The 25,382-nt window shown below is 36.4% G+C and overlaps 1 protein-coding gene across 2 annotated transcripts in view; it reads left to right on the forward strand.

Annotated features, from left to right (window-relative positions):
• Positions 1-23,937, forward strand: part of LOC143039279 (uncharacterized) — a 34,217-nt gene extending 10,280 nt beyond the window's left edge. For both annotated transcript variants that reach the window (XM_076209160.1, XM_076209154.1), the window contains exons 2-5: positions 6,162-6,377; positions 7,899-8,038; positions 9,955-10,221; positions 12,586-23,937. In XM_076209160.1, the coding sequence (XP_076065275.1) occupies positions 6,327-6,377; positions 7,899-8,038; positions 9,955-10,221; positions 12,586-13,264 (1,137 nt within the window). In that variant the 5' untranslated portion in view covers positions 6,162-6,326 and the 3' untranslated portion in view covers positions 13,265-23,937. The remainder of the gene's footprint in view (positions 1-6,161; positions 6,378-7,898; positions 8,039-9,954; positions 10,222-12,585) is intronic.
• The last annotated feature ends 1,445 nt before the right edge of the window (positions 23,938-25,382 follow it).

Consider the following 25,382-nt stretch of genomic DNA (forward strand, 5'->3'; position numbering starts at 1 on the left):
ACATAAAAAATACAGAACAGCTCATAATACAATGCCCCACACTAACAATCCCCCAGGCAGTAACACAATATATCTTCCCTAAGTGACTTGTGTTCCCAACCAGAGGCTGTTGCCTGTTTCCTGGAGGCCACAGATCTTCTTCAAAAGGGACATGGTCATTGGATTGATTGATTATAGTCCTGAAATGAATTTTATAAGCAACCTCTGTGTTACATAGTGGATTGTTTTGGATGAGGCTTCTCTTAAGGGTATTATCATGTTTGAAGACTACCTTTGTATTAAATTTCTTTTGGTACTTTTGCAACTCCAAGAAAATTTTCATGGAAAAAGAGAACAAGTGTCCTCTGCCTATTCTGACATTTAAACTCCTCATTTTCTGTTCTAGAAATGTTCTGTAGTGGTACAGTATTATGATACTGGTTAAGAATGTGGGTAGTGGAATATTTTTACTTGGTTGCAGTGCTCTGGATTATACTAATTTCCTAACAAAAATTTTGTAGACTGAAATGCGGTAAACTCAAGTATTATATATGGATATGAAGACATCTTTTAACAGTAATGTGATAGAATGATAATGAACATATGACAATATGTTTGTTGGTTTCCATAATTCTTCGGCATGAAGTCTTCCTTCACTGGTTCAAGGAGGTAAGTTCATTTTAGTTTGTTAACTTTCTCACTGCAACTCTGTTTTTTTCATTTCTTCTTATCTGAAAGCATCACTGACAGTTCTTGTTCTCCCTGTTAATGCTAATACTAAAATTGCCTTGTAATTGTGTATATATACTGTATGATACACTAGTGTAATTTTATAGGATACAGTATGTTACTAAATTGATAACCTAACTGTGGTCAATATCACAATCTAACCTAACCCACCAGGGCAAATAATAACAAAAATACTGTACAGTACACAATGTATTGCATACTTTTCAACTTGTAATAACTGCAGGACACAAATTTTTCAGTATCTCTCAGTCCACCCCTCTTATGTTACTAATGATTTGTTATAATGTAATGAATATTTTTCTGTAATTTTCACTCCAGGTGTTGTGCCCAGTTCTGAGGAGGTTACAACAGTAAACATATGGTAACATTCAAAAGGATATGAAGGGTAGAAGGCTATCTTATGGGCAATGCTCATTAACACCCTGGCAACAAGGTACTGTTAATTGATGATGGCAATATCAAAGTCATCTTCTTGCCTCACAATACCATATCCTTGATCCAGGTCCTGGACTGATGCATGTAACTGATGCATGTAACAAGGTGCCTTTGCCCACCCAAACAATGAATGAACAAAGATTTGAAAATTCTCATAGTGTCCAGTGACTTAGAGAGATTCACAGCCCACAACCTCACTGACCTCCTGTAGGTTGATGGTCAAGGTGAGACCCAAAATGAGGAAGTTGAGTGGCTTTATGAGGATGTTGATATGCGTGGATACCACCACTTGACAGAAGAAGAAATTGCAGCTGAGGTCTTCCACCCACATAAATATGAAATGGAGGAAGAGAAGAAAATAATGAACACCAGCCATACTTCTCTGTACCTGCTGTCCTTGACATCATGGACTAAATCCTGCAATTCCTTAGCATGAAAGAAGGATCAGGATTTGGCAAGTGTTATGCAATCCTCCACCAGCTGATACAAAACTTACAAAAAGCAGTGATAGAGAAGAAGTGGCATGCTAAAATCACCTTTTCAAGCCCATTGTGCCCAGCAAATGCTCAGATTCCTTTTCAAATGTATACTGAGTGGTGTCATGACCCCTAAGAGTGGTATGTGTATTTCCCTGCTTTCACTCTCAAGCTTATAGTGACATTATAGAGTGTGCAGACAATGACAAATCTAGTATAAAGTATAGTAGGATAAATAAACATGATAGTGAACATTTTGTAGAAATGTGAAATTAACAGAAATAAATTCAAAATTAGGATTTTTTTTTATTATTATGGTACTGTTTCCATCTTTAGTTAATTACCAAAACAAATGTGTTAGACAGCAAAGGTCATATAACATTAATAAAAATAATAGAATTACAGTGTACACTGCACACTTTTTTTTTTTTTTTTTCTGCAGAGGACTGCAGCATAGACAGCTAATGTTTGAATGTAAATGAATGGAGTGAGCACTTTGATGAATGTTTTCTTGGATAGGTATTATTTTTTATTTTCATTTTGATGTTCCCTCACTTGAGTGAGCTATAGCAGTTATATATGAAATAAATGTACAGTAACACAGTATATTGTAAAAATGTATAGTAAGGTAAATAAAAAACACTAATGTATAGCCGAGAATTGTTACTCCTTGTTCCTTATTTAAAGTGTAATATATATTGCATGCAGAAGGATTTAGGTGGGAAGAACCCTTGGTAAGCTTGTGTGACACAGACTTTATATGGTACATTGGAAATAATTTGGAAAAGGAAAATATACAAGATTATGATTTTAATGGAATTTTGCTTTTATTGGAGCAGGGTTTCCCCAATTAGTGTGATATAGCAGGGTCCTTTTTCACCTTACACCCTTCATTATATCACAAAATCACAACCAATTGAGTAGAAGAAAAATACAGCAGCTTACTTATCAGACATATCTGCAACAGTCCCTCCTAAGAGAAGGAAGAAATACACTCACACACTAATGTTCAGGTCACCATCCAGCTCTAAGTGAGATCAAACATATAATAGGCCTGACTACAGAAACAAACTGCCCCAGATGCAATCATTACACAGAAGACAGCAAACACCTCATCTTACACAACCCCACCCTAGCTATACTCAGACGTTAACACAATATTTCTTCCATGAGTAACTTATAGGCCAGTCTGGTGGCTGTTGTTATTTACCTGGTAGTCATGGGTTTCCTGCAAGAGAGACCTGAGGCAATAGATTGACTGAATTCTCTCTAAGGATCTTGTATTTCAGTTTTACTTACCTCATCTTTGGTAGGCAGTATTACATTTGAATAAAGTTTACCATACTTCAATTTGAAAACTGGGCATCAATATCTGTTTTTATTATACTGATATCATCAACATGGGATGAGTGTATACTTTTACTCTGCCATCTTTTCATATAGGGTGAAAGGTCTTTTCATATGTATATAACATAATTAAAATAATGAAATTCCACTGTCAGTGAAACTCAGATTTAATTTCTGCTCCTTTCCTAAGGTGTTGCAAAATCTATCATTTTTTTTTGTCAAACACTTTTTGACACAAAGTATATATGTTTGTATAATATTGAGATAGTGGGAGGTGCTAGGAAAATGACTGATGTGAGAGGAAAATAACAAGGGTTTAGAAAAAGATGAGATATAAAGAGCATTGGAAGTGATGAAAGATGGTCTCACATGGGTTGGATGGATGTCATGTGGAGTGTCTGACAATGGGAAGAACTGTTAAAGTGGATTGGCTAGTGATGTTTAATGCATGCCTAAGGGAGGTGGATTGGAGGGGTGTGTGTATAGCTCCACTTTACAAAGGAAAAAGGGATAAACGTGAATGTAGTAGTTTTAGAGGGATCAGTCTGTGAGTGTAGATGAAAAAGCATATGGGAGGATGTTAATTTAGAGGATCAATCAATCTGTTGCCCCTAGTCTCAATTGCAGAAGGCCCGTGGCATCTAGGAAACTGACAACGGCTGGATTAGGAGGTAAAGAATGGTAGTAATTGGGGAGGAACACTGGGTTTAGGAGAGGTAGAGGATGCATGAATATAATTTTTGAGGTAAGGCAGGTATGTGAGAATATTTTGGTAAAAGGTAAGGATTTTTTTTTTCTGGATATGGAGAAAGCTTATGACATAGTTGACAGGAGGGGATTGTGGGAGGTATTTTAGATGTATGGGATAGGAGGAAAGATGTTAAGGGCAGTCAAAATGTTTTACACAGGTAGTAAATCTTTTGTTAGGCTTGGAATAGTGAGAGTGAATGGTTTGAGATGAAGATGGGGTTACATCAAGGTTGTGTAATGCCACTATGGTAGTTCAATATATATATGGATGGGATGGTACATGAGGTACACGTGAGGGTGATGGGCAAGGAATTGGAGATGGTTAGAGAGAATGGAGGAAGGTGGGAAGTGAGCCAGTTGTTGTTTGCTGATGACATTGCACTTGTGACTGGGTCAGAGGAAGGTTTAAGGTCATTAGTGATTGAGTTTGGGAAGTTATGTGAGTAGAGAAAGTTGAAAGTAGATTATGAGATGGACGAGGGATGAGGGTGGCAGTGAGTTGGAGGCAAGTGTTAAAGGAGAGAAGCTAGAGGAAGTAGATAATTTTTAACTATATATGTTTACATGTAGCAGGGAGTGGAATTGAGAAGGAGGTAAAATGTAGAGTGAGGGAAGCAAATTAATGTCTTGTGGGGGGGGGGAATGAAAAGTGTCATGAGAAACAGGGATGGACACAAGATCAAATTATATGAAAGGGATGATTCTACAATATTCTATGGGGAAGACTTGGAATGTAAAGGAGACAGAAAGAAGATACTTAAATGTGTTTGAGAAGTATGGTGAGGATTATAAGGATGGATAAAAGGAGAAATGAAAATATTAGGTAGAGTGGGGACGTGAAGGGAGTGGGCAGATTGGGTTGACCAAAGAATACTGGGATGGTTTGGGCATATGGAAGGAATGAGTGAAGGAAGACTACAGAAAAGAGTGTGGAAGGCAGAGGTGGATGGAATGAACTTGAGGAAAAAAAAACAAAAATAAAATGGATGGGGTGAAGGGGGCTTCAGGTAGAAAGGGAATGCCTATTGAGCAAGGAAGGGAGAGGGCTGGAGATTGATGCGAGTTGAGAATGATTGTGAATGGATTATAGCTTGATGTGACCTGAAGGGAATTCTCCTCATCATCACTAATTACACATAAGAGGACAAGGAGGGAGAGACACCAGAAGGAATTGGTGAAGGTAAACCAGGTTTGGCTGTCGGGACCTGCTACGGATGTGCTTGTCTTGCAAAATTATTTCTGACCTTGACAGTGGGCAGGGGGTAGGGATGGACCTTTACTTACAAGGAGTCAAGAGAAAAGGGAAAGCAAATTGGTATGGGATGGCTGAAAGGTGGGTATTAGGGTGGCTGAATAACACAATTTTAAATGGCTTTAGTGTTTATACAAGCACTGGTGTGCGCTCACTTCTGCGACTATCAAAACACTGCCTGCTTGGCTATGCCACGCGGGTATAAACAATACACGAACGCATGGTTCGATTACAAAAATATATAATAATTATACATATATTTTAATAAATAAACAACGGGAAAATATACATAAAAATACAAGAAGGGTCACCATTACATATAGCTCAGCCACCACCACTCGGGGACCCCACCGAGCAAACAAAAAGAAAAAAAATTGGATGACCGAGACTGGAGAACACAATATAAAATGTTTTAACCGCTGCCACCAAATGTTAGGGTGGCTGAATAACACACAATTTTAAATGTCTTTAGTGTTTATATAAGCACTGACGTGCGCTCACTTCCGCGACTATCAAAACACTGCCTGCTTGGCTGTGCCACGCGGGTATAAACAATACACGAACGCATGGTTCGATTACAAAAATATATAATAATTATACAAATATTTTAATAAATAAACAATGGGAAAATATACATAAAAATACAAGAAAGGTCATCATTACAGTGGGTGTATGCTTTGGCTGGTTACATCCCTTGTAGGAAGGAAGAGGCCTGTTGATGAGCAGGGAAGGGAGAAGGCAAGAGATAGGTGTGAGTGGAGAATGGTTGTGGATAGATGCAGCCTGAAGGAATTTTTCTTGTCTTCTCCATTTATGTATGGTGGGATGAGAATGGAGGGTTGCCATGTGAATGAAGTTGTAGGGGTAAACCAGCTTAGGCTGTTGGGCCCTGCTGTGTATGTATTGTCATAATGTTTTGTGTCTGACCCAGGCAGTGGGTGGTGGGTAGGGATGGTCCTTTGTCCTCAAGGAGCTAAGATAAAAGGGAAACAAATTGGTGTGGGAAGAGTGTGGGGGTGGATATATGCCTTAACTACTATATCCCTTATAAGGGGGAAGAAGCCTTTTGGTATATAGATAGAATAGATCTTTAATTTTTGGATGTACTTAAGAAGATCATTCTGTCTGATGCTGTGAAAGTTGTTCATATGATATTTTATTTTTATTTCCAGAAAATTTTGCCGCATGATGTCGACTACAGGATTTGCTATTATGAAGAAATTGGTGAACAGGATCCTTCCAAGCCCAGGTTTGAAGCAGCAATTCGTTTGCCATATTCCACCATTGAAGAAGCTAAACACTGGTTTAAGGAATTCCAAGAGGTCACCCTAACCACCATGCGGATTTCTAAAACCCACCCTAATGTTGGGAAATACTTATTGTTCAAGGTAGAGCACAATTTCTATTTTCCTTCTATCCTCTGTTGCCCTTAAAGGTACAAGTTATTGTGAAAAAAAAATTCTTCCTATTGACATTATCTTTTTTTTTTTTTTTTTTCCACCAAAGCTGAATACTAGTGGCAGTCATTAACTAGAATAAAACCAGTAGTGATTGAGATTCAAAGAGTTAATTGGAATACCTTGTATATTTTCAATCAGTCAGTCCATTGCCTCTGGTCTCTCTTGCAGAAGACTTGTGGCCTCTAGGAAATGGCAACAATCTCCAGGTGGAGCCATAAATCACTTAGAGAAGAGACATTGTGTTGTTGTCTGGGCATTGTTAGGATAGGACACTTTAGTATGGGGTGTTCTGTGTCTTCAGTGTGGTGGTTGCATCTGGGGCAGTTTGAATCTGTGGCCAGGTCTATTCCGTATTGGTAGTTTTGATGACAGGTGGTGTCCAGAGTACAGGCATGCCAGAGTGCTTTTTGTCTGGTGTGTGAGGGTTTTCTCTGTTGGACTTATATCTGGGGATTGTAGTTGAAGTATTGAGTTTGGTGATATTTCTTGAAGGGCTTGTTTAGATATCTGGGTGGGACTGTGTTTCTGTGTGGATGTTTTGTGTGGTATAGGTGGTAGATTGTGGTAGATGTTTGAGTAGTTTGAAGCTGGTGTAATTTTTTGTTGTGTTCTGTTGATAGTGCTTTTGAGATGTAGTGTGAAGGGTGTGTTGATGAAAAATAATGGTGTTACTATTCTACTAAAACATTACAATAATTACCAGTCTCTAGCTGCCAGTTGTACATCATAGAAAAATACAAACACACTTGGATCATAAAACAAGCACCCTGCAAGGGACCTCCAAATTCTATAATTCACTAAACTCCCTCAGAAGTCAATCCAACAAAGAAATCACTCACAAGACAAGAAAGACTTGCACTGGTATATCTACATTCAAGTCCCACCCGGCCTTAAAACTACCAACTTAGAATTGACCTAGCAACAGACCCAAATTACCCCAAATACAACCATCACACACTTCATCCCTTCCGGACAATAACATAGAATCTTTTCACTAAATGACTTATGGGTTGAACTGGTGGTTGTAACTGGCTTCCAGGGGGTTCATGGGTCTTGTGCAAGAGAGAATCAGAGCAATGGATTTATTGATTGATTGGTATGCACTATACCATTATATACATGGCATTTCACTTTATCTACAAGAGATATAAGATACAATTGTTTAATATGGGAAGCTGCTGCATTCCTTATGTCTAATAATGTCTGCTGCATCCCTTTATACAGTAAGGATTTCTGAAGTCCTATTATAACCTTTTGGGAACATGGACGTGTACATGGTTAGAAATGAATGGAAAAACATTATGTGGCATGTAACTTTTCTGATCCTGTCATTATATTATTTATGGTATAGAAGATTCTGATATAGATTTTGTGTGAAGTTATTTCGTTTAAGAATATTCAGAAGCTGCTGTGTTTAAATTATCCTCCACATACTTTGTCTCTTTGCAGAGCATCTACCGCTGTCAACACAATACACGTCAAAATGATGAGAAGGTGAATATGAAGGCTTCCTCCAAGAATACTAATTGTCCAGCCCAGGTCATTTTAACCATAAAGAGAACTACTGGCTTTGTTAAGAAGAAACAGCAGTGAGTGATATATTTAAATATGGTACTTTCTCTCTCTCTCTCTCTCTCCTTTTATTTTTCTATGCATACCTGTCATTTTGTATAAATGCTAGAAAACTGCACAGGAATACCCTCCAATAATTGAATGTGTTACATCCTTGAAAGACCATTTGATTAGTAACTTTTCAGATATTGAATAAATTTTCCCCTTGAGAATATTGATAAATGAAGGTGATAATTTCTAAGGCATCTCTTGATTTACAACAGTTATCTCTTTCCACCCAAGAAAAGCATAAAAAACACACATGTTAATGTAAACATATTAATATACTTGTGTGGAAATTCAAACATCAGTCACTATTTGCATAAAGCAGATGGTAGCCAAACAAATGAAAATAATGCATAATGCATCCTCTCGATTCATTTATCAGCAAATTTGTTTCATAAGCAGTCTCATACCAGTACATTTTAATTTTGTGTTTCCTTTTTATTACTGGCACTTATTTTTTATATGCAAGATTAAACTTATGATAATTAATTAATTATCATGTCAGCATACATTTTAACTATATAAGCATGCGTCCATCACAATAGTTAATTTCAGAGCTGTTCTTACTTCACATCTTTCTGTTCCAGTTGCCATTTTGGATCAAATTTACTTCTTGTTTTCATACTGGATATAGTGAAATTGATAGCCTTTTAAAGGACTTAGTGGTTGGAACAATGTGTATAAAGGCATCTTTATGACAGCCATACATACATTCATACATACAGGTACTCCTCGTTTAACGACAACAATTGGGACCAGCGCGCCGTCGTTAACCGAATTGGTCATTAAGCGAAAGTGTATACATATATGTACATGTACTGTATGTACCATGTCCAGCAATACATGTATCTTTATTTTTGTGTATTTTCCCTCTTCTATACAGTACATTAAAGCTTTATTTACTGTTTATCTACGGTGGTTAGGTTCCTAAAATTACCGTATATGACCAAATCCACGTATGCTGACATTCCATATTGAATACCGGGGTATTTTTTTAGTTTCGACCATGGGCGCAATATAGCAATAGAAAATTAATTATTAATTTTGTAAATTAAAATGTATCAACGTAATATGCAATTTTGTGGGCGGAAATGAAAGTAAAAAATACCTTGCTACAAGAAAATATGCTAATGAACGAAGTCGGTAGCATAGATTCGGGACGCCATCTTGTCGTCTGCCAACATCTCTCACGACGACGACAACGAGGACGAGCCGGATGACATTTAATTTGCAGGTAATGATTTATTAAACACAGGTTAGGTTAGTTTAGGGTTAGACAAATTAATTTATCATCCTTTCATTTCTTCGACATCGGCATCTATCATAACAAACATGGTGTACCATTCGTCCGACATGACTTCGTTACTTACGAAATCTGTTTTAGCATTTTTTTTTTTTCATTTCTGCTCACAAAATTGCATATTACGTTGATGCATTATAATTTACAAAATTAATAATTAATTTTCTATTGTTATATTGCGCCCATGGTCGAAACTAAAAATTTACCACTACCGGTATACACTGTACCCCAGGTAGTTTCTGCAGCTTGCAGGATGGTAATGTAGACCTAAGCTTCAGAACACTTTACCTCACAGCTAATATCCACCGTACAAGTTCATTTATAACATCATACAAATTTGCCTCAGCCAACTTAATTATCGTACACAACGTCGTAACTTCGGGAGATTTACGTTAAATGACGTCATAAAGCCCGTCGTTACTCCGAGTTGTCGTTAACCGAGTAGGTCGTTAAACGAGGAGTACCTGTACATACAATGATAAGTGGTGTCTCGCAAGGTTTAGTACTGGCTCCAATCATGTGTGTGTGTGTGTGTTTTCTCATCTGAATGATTATAATGTGTTTTATTTTATTATTTTCCTTTGCTAGGTCAATAGATGTCCATCTTCCAACCCACCCAACCACAGTGTCCATCCGATTTCTTCATAACCATCCACTTCGTTCAGCTGAGGTCTTAAAGAGAAGAGATGTTGCCCCTGAAGTGAAAGCAAAGTTCGTCAGACTGTATGAGGCAGGGCATACTCCAACTTCGGCTATCAAAATACACAAATACGATTTGCAGATGGAGGAAGGCGAGAATTATAGCATCAGCATTAATGACCGAAGGAAGTGTCCTGATGTGTCCTGGTGCTTTAGGTAAGTGTTTAGTAATCAGACGTGGGTGTGTTACCATTGGACAGGTAGTGCGTTACAGTCAGACAGGTAGTGCGTTACCAAAAAATCTGAGGTGCATATCTGTCATTGCATTACCGATTTTAATTTCCTTAGAGCGGTCCATGTTACTGCATATGTGTACATGTATATACACATATGCAGTATGTATATGCATATTTTTTGGTAATGCACTACCTGTTTGGCGGTAATGCGCCCAGCTGTAGTAGTAATGTGTGTGATTATGTATACCATGATAATAATTATAAGTGAAACTCAAGGCAACAGTTGTGTGAATGTGTATAAAGGAATAAGTTAAATTTTAGGTACAGTGTTCAAGATATATATATATATATATATATATATATATATATATATATTTTAGTATTAATCAAGCAACTACCAACATCTCTAATGATTTCATATCCTCCCTCAAGAATTGTGTGTTAGAAACTTGTTTTGGAGTGTTTGCTAATAATATTATATCACTGTTTAGGTTATTGTATTTTTCCATGGGTTGCTCTAAACTGTATTTATGGGTGGAGAGTAGGTTCACCTTTGAGTTTTTTTTTTTTTTTTTTTTTCTCTCTTTTTCTTGCTTTAATCATTAGATAAATGCACCACAGTCACAGTACTTCCCCATACTCGTACTGCACTGCCCAATCACAGCAGTGCCAGGGGGTTACCAGACTATCTATGAAGCAAATCAAACATTCATAGACTGGCTAGCAAATACAAAGTTGGAGGTGTAAGAAAGCCATACGATACTACTACTACTTCCCCATAAACACTACCAGTTCCTTGATTCAACCCTCTCTTAGAATAGGTTGTCACCTTAATATCTATGTTTTTCTCCAATTCATTGTCACCCACGCTCATTATTGTTTTGTTTAACATCCTGATCATGAACCATAGAAGAATGTTTTAACCCTTTTAATGTGCAGGAAATTTCCCTCAGTTGAACAAAATCCCCAGCAGTAACCAAAACAAAGATACAAATCATCCTTACCTTTTGTTTTTTATATACTCGTGGGGTAGAGACAAACCCTGCCCCACAGACTCCTAGGTCTCAAACCCTGTTCCTGTTAAAATTAGTTAGCCATGGGGATGGACCTTCCTAGTACTCCAGTGTAACATCTTGGAGGAGCCTCATGGATTCTCTCTGGAGGCAGGGCATCTGGTGTCCTTCAAGAGTTTGGGAAATGGGATGGGACCCTTAGTTTCTGCAGCCGAGTGGTGTAGACCTTGGACAACATTAAACAACATTTATTTGGGGCTATGTTTCAATGTGGCTTAGATCTGAAGGGATCAAGAGGAGTGAAGGGACGAGTTAAGTGTTTTCTGTTGCATGCCAAAGGAATATTTGATCATTTTCTTTGTAGTAAAGTGGTGCATGCAGTAGTTGTACTGATCATTAGTGCAGTTTGACTGTTGGTTGTATTCTACACAAGACTTGTAAATTCGAGTGGGGTGATCGAATTAAGCCCAAAAGAAAGTGACATACATACATACATATACCAAGGCTTTTTTCCCCCTTCCGAGGGAGGTAGCCAAAAAGGGAAAGGCATAAAAACACTCCCACCCAAAAGAAAGTGACTTTAATTTATAATGATAGTTATTTCTGCTCTTTGGGTGGCTAGTATTCATTTTGATTTGTCAGTCCCAACTAGACAAGTGAAGGGAATGAAATAGGTTTAAACCTTTAACTGTGCTCTGGGTTCCCTTCATCTGAATTCAGTAGCTTGGGAACAACGAAAATAAAGGTACAAGTCATCATTGTCAGTAAATGGGTTTATCCTTGATGAAGAACAAAATAAACCTAAAGAATTAAAGAATTAAAAATGGATGTGGAAAACATTATGTATATTTTTGGGTTTCTTGCTTTGATATATACATGTATATATATATGTATATATATATATATATGTATATATATATATGTATGTATATATATATATATATATATATGTATGTATATATATATTAGATTGCACTAATGTCGTAACACATTGGTAAAATTTATACTTAGAACCCACTGTCAGTGGAAAAAGATAAAATGTGAGATGATTGTTCCTGTATATTTCGACCACTCTCTGTGGTCCTCTTTAGCTGAAGAGGATCACAGAGAGTGGTCGAAATATACAGGAACAATCATCTCACTTTTTATCTTTTTCCACCGACAGTGGGTTCTAAGTTTAAATATATATATGTATATGTATATATATATACACATATATATATATATATATATATATATATATATATATATAATACATATATATATATATATATATATGTTCAATTTTCATTCACATGTTTCTCACATATTTCCCTTTCTGTATCTTTCAGGCTATATTACAAGATGATTGGTAAAAACAATTCAGGAAAAGCTTGTCAGGATTACCAAAGTCGAGAGGTTTTGAAAGCAATGCTTAAAGCATTTACAACAACTTTATGTGAAAAACTCGACTCAAATCCATCTGCATTTTATGGTCCAGTGTCTACCTTCCTCAAAAGTTATGGTAATTTAAGGACACAAGAGGCTCTGATTGCTGCTTTAAAGTGTTTTGGTAAATGTTCAAGTGTTGTTGGGGAAAGGGGGAAGAAAAGACCAATAGTGTGTACTACTAATAAAGTTGAAGAAGTTGTAATTCAGCCCAACATTTCCAATTTTGACACAAATGGATCTCCTAAGGGGCGTAGAAAAAGTCGCATAGGGAAACCACCCAAGAAACTCAAGTTTGATGAGGAAGAAAAGGTGGAGCCTCTTAATAACTATGTTCCCAGTGTGCCTCCTCCACATCCTGTGCCAGGACAACCTGAGGTGCAGCCTCATCACCCGATAGTTTGTTTGCCTCAAAATATTCAGCCACCCCCAGCACTTCACATCAACAATTTTGGAGTACCACCCCACCCTCAGCACATTTCGCATTACAATATTGGTACATGTGTACAGCAGAATGTTCAGAGTAGTGCTGTTTTAACAAATCCAAATATAATTCCAGAGTATTCTGAATATATGATGTGACTTAAAACATAAGTATTCCAACTGTTTTTGTAAGCATTTGGATCTAATATTTTTATGGCCTTATGCATTTTAGACTATAATATGAACAATCTTTGCAAAACACATTGAAGGATTTCAAAACTATTTTTGTGGAATGGGTTCACATTGTGCAAAGACTGAGTAATGCCTTAGCTAATGTTTGAAAGTAAAGTTAAGCAGGTGTGTGAGTGCATATGTATTTGTGTGTGTGTGTGTGTGTGTGTGTGTGTGTTTACTCAATTATATTTACCTAATTAAAGCAGTATAAATGTTGTTCATGTAAGAAGTGGGGCAGCCATGAGTGTTTGTTAGTGAGTCCATTTACATTAATCTGTATTATGTTTAGGTGCATTTTTGTGTTCATGTGCTTATGGGTGTAAATGTTGCCATTTGTTGGTTTCAGCTCCAGTTCTTTATGTATTGGTTTATGCTGGCAAGTATTCTTATATTTCTTACATGAACAGAGTACTAATTCTAGAAACAAAACTGACACCACAAACAACAATACCCTCATTCATATGCTGCAACTAGGTAAATTCATGCTACCTATGAATCCACCTTACATGCACCACACTTCCCAATACAAACCAATACAGTACCCAAAGGACTGGAGCTCCTGTCAAAACACACACACCCAGTACCAAAAAGAATATAAGGAAAATTGAAAAAATCCAAAGAGCAACTATGAAGATGGCCCCCACACTTTCAGAACTGTAATACAAAGAGAGACTGTCAAAACAAGAGTTACTGACCTAGGAACAAAGAAGAGAAAGAGGAGGCTTGTTGACCATCTATAGAATCATGAGAGGTATGGAAGTTCTTGATAGAGAAGACTTACTAAAATGGGATACAAGAAATACAAGAGGACATGGAAAGAAATTCAAAAAGGACAGTTATAGAAGAGACCTGAAAAAGAACAGCTTTCCCCACAGAGTGGTGGATGTATGGAACATACTACATGAAACAATAGTGTGTGCAAAAACAATACACGAATTTAAAAGCAAATTAGACACGGCGAGATACAGAGACAGGACACCACGAGTGTGGCTCCCTTTTCCGTAAGATACAACTAGGTAAATACAAACAAACAAACAAACACACACACAGGAGGGCTTTAAAAGGTCATGGAAGTAAAGTAAGAAAGACCACATGTCAAAAGGGTGTGAAGAAATACAGTTTTCCATATAGATGTTTAAATATGTGGAATAGCTTAGATGATATAGCCCAAGCTCAAACAATACATGAGTTCAAATCTAAGTATGATAATTGGAAATCAAAGATATAGAATAAGTTGGAACTGTACATGAATTTGAGACTAGGTGTGATTAACAATTACAGAATAAGAGACAGGACCCAATGAGTGTTGGTTCTTTCCTGTACACTACAATTAGGTAAATATATACATACATATACCAAAGGCTTTTTCCCCCTTACAAGGGAGGTAGCCAAAGTCAAAGGCATAAATCCACTCCCACCCATTTCATTCTCACATACTCCACTCCTATTCACCACCCCTCCCTCTTTTTTTTAGCTCCTCATGGATGATGGGTCATCCCTGTATCTTGCTCACTGCCCTGGGTCAGAAGCAGTGCAGTAAGACATAGCACATCCACGGCAAGACTACTTCATTTAATTGGTAACCACTTCTCTGACCCCTCATGCAGAAAAAGAAGACTGGGAGAAATCCCTTTGGGCTGCATCAAAATATCATTCATACATACTCGCTCAAATCCCCCCCCCCATCACCCACCCCCTTCCATGCATCTCAACATCATCCATACTCAACCATTCTCCATTCACCTCTATCTTCTGTCTTCTCCCTTCCTCAACAGACATTCCCCTCTTTCCCAATGCCCCTTTTACCCTTTCCATCCATCCATCTCTGGACAAATTTAGATTTAAGAAGGAAATAGGCAAGAATTGGTTTACTAATAGGGTGGTCGATGAATGGAATAAACTTAGTAACCATGTAGTAAGCGCTGAAACTATCAGTTGTTTTAAAAAACGATTAGACAACTTTATGGATGGGGACGACAGGTGGTGATGGATACGGAGCTGCCTAGTGTAGGCCTTATGGTCTCTTGCAGTCTCCTTTATTCTTATGTTCATCCTTGGTCACCCCCTCATGTTCACTCCCTCCACCTCTGCCTTCCACACCCCTTTTACTAATCTTTCTTCAGTCATTCTCTTCATGTAATTATAGTATAAAGGAAAGTGGCATTCATGGGCTCATGTCTTGTAATCTCCAATTATCATACCTTGTTTTAAATTTGCGTATGGTTGTAGTTTGTGCTTTATTACCTTTAATTTTTTCTTGGAGTTAACATATCTGTGGAAAATTTAATTTTTTCACATCCTTCAGATGTGTGGTATCTTTCATTTTGTACTATGACCTTGTGATACCTTCCTGTCCCAAACCAAGAGATTTTCTTTATTTTCTTTCTCACCTTTGTCTAACCCTTTCAGTGAGCTTAACACCACCATCAGGTCCCCTCTCTCACTTTGATTATTTAATGCTTATGTCTTTTCATACCAATTATCTACAAAGCAGTGTTACTGCTCTTTGTTTCTTGTCAGTCTTGTTATATCTTTCACTATGTGTGAGCACCTTACAATTTAGGACAGACAAGAGTCTGAGTGATTTTATTCATCATCTCTGTTCCCCACAGTCTTACTTATATTCTTGTCAGGTAACATTATCCCTTATCAATACTTTCTCCTTTGTAATTGCCTCACTTCCCATTGAGTGATTCTACAGAATAAAAGCTAAACAAAATTTTCCTCATGGCAGCAGCTCTAGTTGATTAATAATATCTGCCTCTGTACATGAGCAGGCAAGCCAGCTCACTTAATTCAAAACTATTTCCAGTTGCCACAAATAACATGTTTCCCTGCCACACACTACTAGCCCTACATAGTGGTGCAACCATGATGAATATTATATACTGATCTCGGCTGAATAGATTCACCACCAGAACAGAATGAAACAGAGCTCCATGTCAACCCTTGTCACACATCATGAAACTATCTCCTCTCTCTGTGACTTCTCCCACTTGACTTATTCTATCAGGCCACCACCAGTGTTTTCACTCTCCAAAGTTTCCAAGATTTATCCAATACCAATGAAACTATATATAACAAACTATACCATATGCTTCCTTGATCTCCAGGTCAGTCCAGAATAACAAAAAATAGAATAACTGGCATGCCATACTACAATGAGACAGCAAAGAACCCCTCTATCCCACCCACTACTCTTTACTCATACTTCTCATCTCATACTCTCTCATGAACACTTGCCATCATCTCTCTCTTTATGACAATTATGGTAATGCTTCATCTTCTACCGTCTCATGTTCACCATAACTCACTTCATCATTCAGCTTATCCTTCAGCTCACTATCTACTAATGTATCCATCATTCACCTAAAATCTAAGACATGATGTGGTGTCCCATTGACATAAATGTTATTATGGAAATGCAAATATGGCTTGGTACCTCCTCTTCACAGAGATGTACACTTTGCATTATTGGGCTTCACTCATATCTCCTCTCCCATTTGGATAGAGGTATTTCCTACCTGCCAATAGCCATCAGCACTGTACTAATATGTTGTTCTTCAAGGTATTGTTCTTTTATCCTGCCCCAATCTAAGTGACATTACACCAGATTACTGTTTCCTCAGGTGTCAATTGAGCCCTCTTTTCCATAGCATTAATTATTTGATGATGGCTTTTAGTAATCCCAATTCCACTTGGCTCTAAATAAGTGTCTTGGCATTCCTTCTATTAAGCATTGCCTGAAAAGATGCAGAGTGTGGGGTGATCTAATAGAGGTATTCAAGTGGATCAAAGGATTTAACAAGGGTAATGCAAACAAGGTCATCATATTAAAACAATAGGGCAGGACTTGCAGTAATGGATTTAAGAAGGAAATAGGCAAGAATTGGTTTACTAATAGCGTGGTCCATGAATGGAATAGACTTATTAACCATGTAGTAAGCACTGAAACTATCAGTTGGTTTTTAAGAAATGATTAGACAACTTTACGGATGGGGATGACAGGTGGTGATGCATACGGAGCTGCCTAGTGTAGGCCTTATGGTCTCTTGCAGTCTCCTTCATTCTTATGTTATGTTCAAACTTGCAAAAAAAAAAAAAAAAAAAAAAAAAAAAAGGCACCATTACTAATCAAAATTTTATCAATTGGACTTCTCCCTAGGAAGCTGTATTTCTACATACGTGCAATTGCTTCTGCATTCTTTGCCCCTGACTCCCTCCAGATGGTGACTCAGCCAGGTCTACATTCTACCATAGACAGATACAATCATTGTCAATAATGTGTCATATCAACTTCCAACATTTTGCAATTACTCTCCACTCTAGTTTTCCCCACTTCATGTTAACTTGGTGGAAAGTTCATTGATTGACATTAGACACAAAATTGTACCATATTTCCTACCATATAACCCCCCCCCAAAAAAAAAAAAAAATTAATAATAATAAAAATAAAAAAGGCTCTTCCAAAAATCACCCGGTGTCTTATACTGTGATGGTTAGGTATTTGTAGGCATTGGAGATAGAGGTTACTAGTATTAGACTAGCAACTAAGCATCCTGTTTGACACTAATTATTTTATGACCATAGAATTTTGTTCTTTACTATTTTTTTTTTCTAATGTAATGCTGCAACATTAACACCAGACATTCAAATTTATTACATACTTTGTCCAGTCTGCAAAATTACCCTAATGCTATATAAACCATAAAATAAGGCTGAATTTAAGCAAGGGAGATTAGGTTGATTTTTTCTATTTTAAGCAAAAAACATCCATTTTATGTGTCATGAATGGTGTTATTAAAACTTCATAGAATATGGAAACAAAATATTTGTCACAGAAATAAAGGTCAGATTCATTCATAGCACAACAAATAATATTATAGTAAGAATGAATATGATGCAAAACCCTGTTTAATTTTTTGTAAACACTATCCAAAATTCTACTGAAGACAGGGCAATTATAGCTTTGGGAAAGTATGTGGATTTTATTTTTTTTTCATAAAGTTTCTTGCCAGATTATAGGTACATGTTCTATGCCAGTGCATGTTATATGATGGAAAATATGGTATCCTTTGTATCTCTATGGTCAACTTTCCTAGCCACAGCTCTATTTTACTTGGTGCTCCCATGTAACACACTATAGCCTCCTCTTCCTCTGGTGCCCCAAGCCAAGCTTTCATTACTCTGATCAGAACGACTGCCTTGGGAACCATTCCATGAGTTACACAATTGTGCCAACCTCTGCCATGTCTATTCTGCACACTTTTTCATCTTGTCTCCCCACCTTTCTAGCTCCCTCTTCCACACTTCCCATCTCATGGCGTTTAGTTAGTAATACATTTGCCCCATTGCCCCTCATTCTTTTGCACTGACTTCCCTGCTCAATTCCATTTCCTGTTATTTACTGCTTCCCCAATGTCTTTCACTCCAGTCTGCTGTCTTACCTAACTTGTCCTATTCCTGTCTTTCAATGTTATTTTCTACTACTGTCCGCACTTCTTAGCCATATCTCCATCACCATCAGTTCTCTTACATCTGTTGATTACAGTTAGCGTTATACTGTACAATGTATACTGTTTTGAACTTATGAGCAGGTGGTCATGAGTTTGGTCACCATGACCTGCTCTGGGCTATGGTGTGTTTGTTCCCAACAGCCTTAGCCAGACAGGGAGGCAACCCAACATCAGCCTAAAAAAACCTAGTGGCTTGCTGCAAGTGACAGGGCTTTGCTGTACTAGGGGTTTCTCACTACCCACTGCTTGGAAGTGGGATGGTGAATTTGTAAATTTTGCATTTCAGATACATAGGTAGAAAGCTTCTCATGATGTTCTTATATTTACCAAACATTTTCCAATCATTTGTGATTTGGTTTTTTATATAATTTCCGTGACCTTTTAGCATCTGGTTTAAATGATTATACACTTCACTTCTTCAAGACTCGCCACCAATTATATTGTCATTTGGAAATCTAAAGTGATAAGAAATTACCCATTTATCTTCAAACCTTTCCCTTCCCAAGTCAACTTCCTGAAAATCTCTTCTGGGTAAGCTGTATATAGTTTTGGTTAAATTGCACATGAACTCCTTTCTTGATCTTTATCTTTCCTTTATATTTATATAGTTGAATTACAGCAGTACCTCTCACATTAATGGTCTCTAGATCCTTTACAATATGTTTATTTGTACTCTGCATATAGTTTAATATTGCTATTTATTCTACTAAGTTAGACTTTTTCATAGTAGACTAAAGTTAAACCCAGAAGGTTATTATATTGCTTTTTTTCAGAACATACTAAAGTTAAACTGAGAGGTATTCTGTCATTCTCATGATTAGTTGATTCATTGCCTGCAAATAATCTGTTAAGTATCTGCTTCTAAGGCCTATCTTTTCCTTTGGTTGTCATCTAAAACTTAACATTGTCAATTTATAAGAATCTTGGAAAATACTTTCTATATATTTGATAACAAAATAATCACTTAGTAGTAACTGAAGTCTTTTTTCTTTTTATCTCCTTGAGAAGTAAAATCGCCATAGCATTGCACCATAGTTTAGGAACACTTTCATGATGTATACATTGGATACATATTTGAGCTAATCTACAAGAAACTTCTTTCCCCATGTCTTTCAAAAGATCTAGTGATATTTAATCTTCTTGAGGTGTGTTTCCGTTTTATACTTTTTAGAGCCAGTACTACTTTTATCATTTCTAACTTTAGTACACTACTAACATCTACAGATGAATTTACTGACTTAACTGTGATATTTGATGATTAAACCTCTTGGTACCTTTTTTTTTTTATTTTTTACTCTTATTACCCTTCAACCACAGCATTTAATCTTTCAATTTCTATCTCTTAAAGATAGCTGCTGCCTCTCTAAAGTTAGTCTGTGCTTAGCCTGTTAGATAATTTTTTCTTACTGAATAGTCTCCTATTGTTTTTACCATTCTATATACATTTAATAATCTCCATTTCTATCTCATAGATATAATTTGTTGCCTCTTCAAACCTACTCTGCAGCTTGTTTAATATTTTTACTCTTCTGAATAGTTTCCTCCATATGATCTGTTTCTCTTTCATTTCTCTGATCTGTGCCTTGTATTTATAAGTTTGTTCAGTTCAGCTCTCCCTGTTTCATCCCTCCTGGTTTTAATTTGCATAATCCTTTGCCTTAGGTTATTTATAGCTTTGGCATATTTGCTTGCTCCCTATTTTCTCTGTCACTTCCATAATCATCATGAAGTTGAAATTCATACCCCTGATGGTGTCCTTTATCTTCAAATGTTAATTTCTAGTTGAAATTCCTTCCTGTTATTTCTTAGCTTCATAGGGTTTATTTTCTTCTTCAAGACTAGTTTGTTTCTCTATTTCTGAAATTGAATTTAGCTCTGCACCTTACCATTCTGTGGTATTTACCTATATTTTATTTATAACTGTAACATTGCTAGTACCGGTACTATTATTCTCATCTAACGTGGTCTATTTAATTCTTTTTTGTTCCATTTGTACTTCTCCAAATCCATGTATGACCTACACCCTTTAGGAAGTATTCATTATTCTCATGTTGTAGTTCTCTGCATAATTGGCTAACATTTTGTCTCTGTCTATTCTTTTGCCTACTCCTACCTTCCCAACATGTGATTCACCTGCCATGTTCCTCACTACTTTAGCACTGAAGTCATTGATTACCAACATAAGTTTAATTTTTCTTGATTCATTACCTGACTCAAATTATCATAGTACTCAATCTCATTGTCTGAACTCTTGTGAAGTTGGTGCATAAACCTTAATTATTTTTAGTGTGCCTTTTACAGTCTCATCAAAATCAAAGCTACTGTATATGATACACTTTAAGCTGAAATAAAATGATATTGTGATCACTGGTGCCAACTGGAGATTGTACTGTATATCACTTGTAGTTAATTTTTGGTGTAGACCAAATCCAGCAAAGCCAGATTGTCACTTCCTTGGGCCATGGTGAACTTTGTTATCTTAGGAGCCATTATAGACTTAGTTTATTTACTTTCAGGTACACCATGAACATAATGATTTATTCAATCTATTTCCTTAAAACTAAAGTCCCAACATAAAAGCTCACCTAACCCCAGATGTTTGCTGCCTCCACTTTTACAGACTCGCAAATTTGTGGATTTTTCATAGGGTAGGATAATTCTAAATACTGCCCTGTTCATAACTGTTGTATTGTATTTTCACTTTTTTGTGTTGTATTGGTTATAAATTAGGTTATTAAGGCAATTTGAAGTGTTCAAAATTATTTTATTGATTGCCTGTGTAGGTTGTCACTGTATTACAACTATGATTGGTTCCGAGTAGCTGGTCATAAATATTTCTGGTCATGAGTTGACTATGCAAAAAATACCATGTGTATATTATACTGTGTAATTATGTAATCATCTTTAAGTCATATTTTATCGATATTTTCTTAGTTCATTATTGATATAATCATCTTTAAGCCATATTCTATCACTTGTTTTTTGTTCATTATTGTTATAATCATTATCACCACTGTCTTAGTACTGTATCATCTTCTTACACATCAAATAAAAATTCAATCTTGTTTTTAGTTATATTATTATTATTATTTTTTTTTTTTGCCTTTCTTTAGACAGTATTGTATTTTCTAATTTCTAAAGTTAATTCTATTTCGTATTATTTGCATCATCTCTACATGAAATTTTGTTTCTTATTCTTGTATTTGTCAGGTTTAAGAAACACTGCATACTTCAGTATTGTATAAAAGAAGACTGTTGAACATATTGTAGCTAAACCAATAGGAGACAACATTATCTCCCAAAAGATGTATAAACATTCCTCCTTGCATACATATGTACGAGTATGTATGTGCCAGCATACAAGTCAATCCAGTGCATAAGTTGACACCTAAAATTCTGAGGTGTAATTCAAGTTTAAGCCTATATTTGCTGGATAAGATGACTCCTAAAAATGATGCAGTGCAACTTTCCTAGCACTATTGTGTGGAAAGGAAAAAAATATATATATTTCATAGATATATGGTAGCTTAATGAATATTACAGCACATTTACAGGTTTACATGTAAGAATATCAGCAATTATAATTATGGCATTTATTGCATCCTCAATATGTACAACAGTAAGATAGCACTTGTGGAATGAGCCCATAGTTCAACAGCCTTTGGTATGTTGATCAGCTGTTCTAGTTGGTGGGCCTGCACAACTATGTCCTCTACTACAGCAAGTGAGGTCTAACGCACAGTAAACCAACCTAATCTACCCCTTGAGTTATAATTTCTATGTTAAATAGACTTACCGTAAATGAGTTTCAATGGAAAATGATTGTGGCAAGCTGCAAAAGTTACGGCAAGTGGTGTGCAGTGAGTGTTAGGGAAGCAGTTTCACTTGTTTACTCCTTTGTGATAAAGGTATAGTATTCAGCATACAAGATAACAGCTGGATTTGGAGAGGTATTTTTAGGCTTCAAATGTCAACTTGTATGTCAGCATATACGATACATGAGTGCATGTATATAGATGTGCAGGGGATTGGGGTTAGTGGAGATGGTAAAGAACGGTAGCAGAGAGACAAGGGAGGCAAGTGTCGTATATCATCCAAGAATTTAAATAGTATTGTTATTTATATGCGACAACTTTGTAGCAGAAATAACTAATAAGAAATAGGTGTCTCACAAGAAAAAAATTATACTTGGGTAATTTTTTTAAGAATTATTATCAACATCAAACTTTATTATAAAAAAAGATGAATGGAAATATATGGTCACTCATGACATGGACAAGGCTGGGATTCATATGGTTCATCATCATGTGAGGGCACATGAGATTTTTTATTAATTGGTTTTTTAACATGTTATGTCATAAATATAAATATATATGTATGTATGTACACACACACATATACAAAGCAGGATCTTGGTTCTTAAAGGCCTCACTAGTAAAGAAAAAAAGACATTTTCCAAAAAGAGAGAATTCTTTTTGCCCAATTACTCAACCAAATTATCAGTTCTTGACCAACTCAAATAGAGCCACGGGGTGAAATTCAAAGTTATGTGGAAAAATATCACCCTGATAGAGATCCAGCAGATCAGTAAACATTTTTGGGCCTTGACCAAATCTGTTCTGGAACATTTTTCTAGAATGGATTGTAGTTGAAAACTGATGTTCTACTGTGCATATATATATGTATACACATGCACATCATAAGTTTCACTGTAGCTTCAGACAACTCTCATTTGTAGTTCACCCTGGCAAATCTTTTCACATACATTTTCAGACCCAAAACAACCACATCTCAGGTACAAAGAGACTATTATAATGGAGTCCCTTAAGGAGCAGTTCTTTTTCCTTTACTATTCAACCTCTTCATGAAAGATTTACCAACTCCTGAACTAGAACTAAACACCAAAGTTCTCTCATATGCAGAAGACTTGAAAATAATAACCCAGCACATTAAATACAAAATAGCAGCAAAAAAATACTGAAGCATACCTGATCAAAGTGGAATAACGGATCAGAAATAACAGAATGGTAGCTTCACTCCAGGTATCAACAGTAACACTCCTGACAACCATGAATCAAAAAATACAATAAGAAAAAGAAAACGACAATACGAAATGAACATCGCTGAGAAATCCAAAGAGAATCCCAAAGAATTCTATAGTTACATTAGAGATAAAAAGGTTGTTAGGAATCACATTGGTCCACTATTATCTGCTGACGGTCAACTTGAATATTCAAATGAAGGAATGTGTAATCTCTTAAACAATTATTTTAGCTCGGTATTCGTAAACGAAACACCTCAAAGTGAATTCCAAACTGAAACCTGTGAAAAGTCTGGGGTAAACTTACTCACTACGGTAAATATAACAAAAGAAACAATTAAAAGGTGTATAGACAAACTCAAAGTTAATAAAACACCAGGGCCTGACGGTTGGCATCCAAGAATCTTAAAGGAAATGAAAAATGAGATTGTTGTTCCATTAGAAATTATTTTCAAGAAATCCATCATATCCGGAGATGTCCCAAGAGAATGGAAGCTAGCTAACGTTACTCCCATATTCAAAAAAGGTGACAAAAAGAAACCAAATAACTATAGGCCTATTAGTTTGACTTCGATCGTAGGAAAAATAATGGAAACTATCATCAGAGATGCTATCGAATATCATTTAGAAAGTAACCGTTTGATAAATGATAGCCAACATGGTTTCAGACGGAAACGTTCTTGCGTGACTAACTTACTCGAATTCTACAACACAGTTATCTCCAATTATGACAAAAGAAACAATATAGACTTAATATATCTAGACTTTGCAAAAGCTTTTGATACCGTCCCACACGAAAGACTACTTACTAAATTAGCTTTGCATGGAATAAGTGGTAGCCTATTAGGTTGGACTAGTAATTGGTTGAAAGGTCGAAAACAGAGAGTTGTTTTAAATGGAAAAACTTCTGGATGGAAAAGTGTTGCAAGTGGAGTTCCTCAGGGTTCCGTTCTTGGGCCACTTCTATTCATAGTATATATAAATGATATAGACCATGGACTAAAATCTACTGTTTCCAAATTTGCTGATGATACAAAACTGTGCGGAGTGGCAAATGATCACTCAAACCAATTAGATATTCAAGAAGATTTAGATCAATTACAGCAATGGTCTGAAAAGTGGCTAATGAAATTTAACACAAGTAAATGCAAGGTAATGCACATAGGTAAAAATAACAGCAAGTACGATTACAAATTATTTGGAAATTCGTTAACAAAAGTGGATAGTGAAAAAGATCTCGGCGTAATTATCAGTAACGACCTCAAATCATCCAAGCAGTGTATTTCAGCCTCTGAGAAAGCAAATAAGATTCTGGGATTGATTGCGCGATCTTTTGATTTCAAAAGTCCATCACTCATTAACAAGCTATATAAATCGTTAGTTCGTCCACATTTGGAATATGCTGTTTCCGTATGGTCACCGAATCTCATTAAAGACATTGACAGACTGGAAAAAGTACAACGGCGAGCCACAAAACTGATTCCAA

Source organism: Oratosquilla oratoria, chromosome 2 (assembly GCF_046742065.1).
Source record: "Oratosquilla oratoria isolate Oo_2021 chromosome 2, ASM4674206v1, whole genome shotgun sequence".
Classification (NCBI taxonomy): Eukaryota; Metazoa; Arthropoda; class Malacostraca; order Stomatopoda; family Squillidae; genus Oratosquilla; species Oratosquilla oratoria.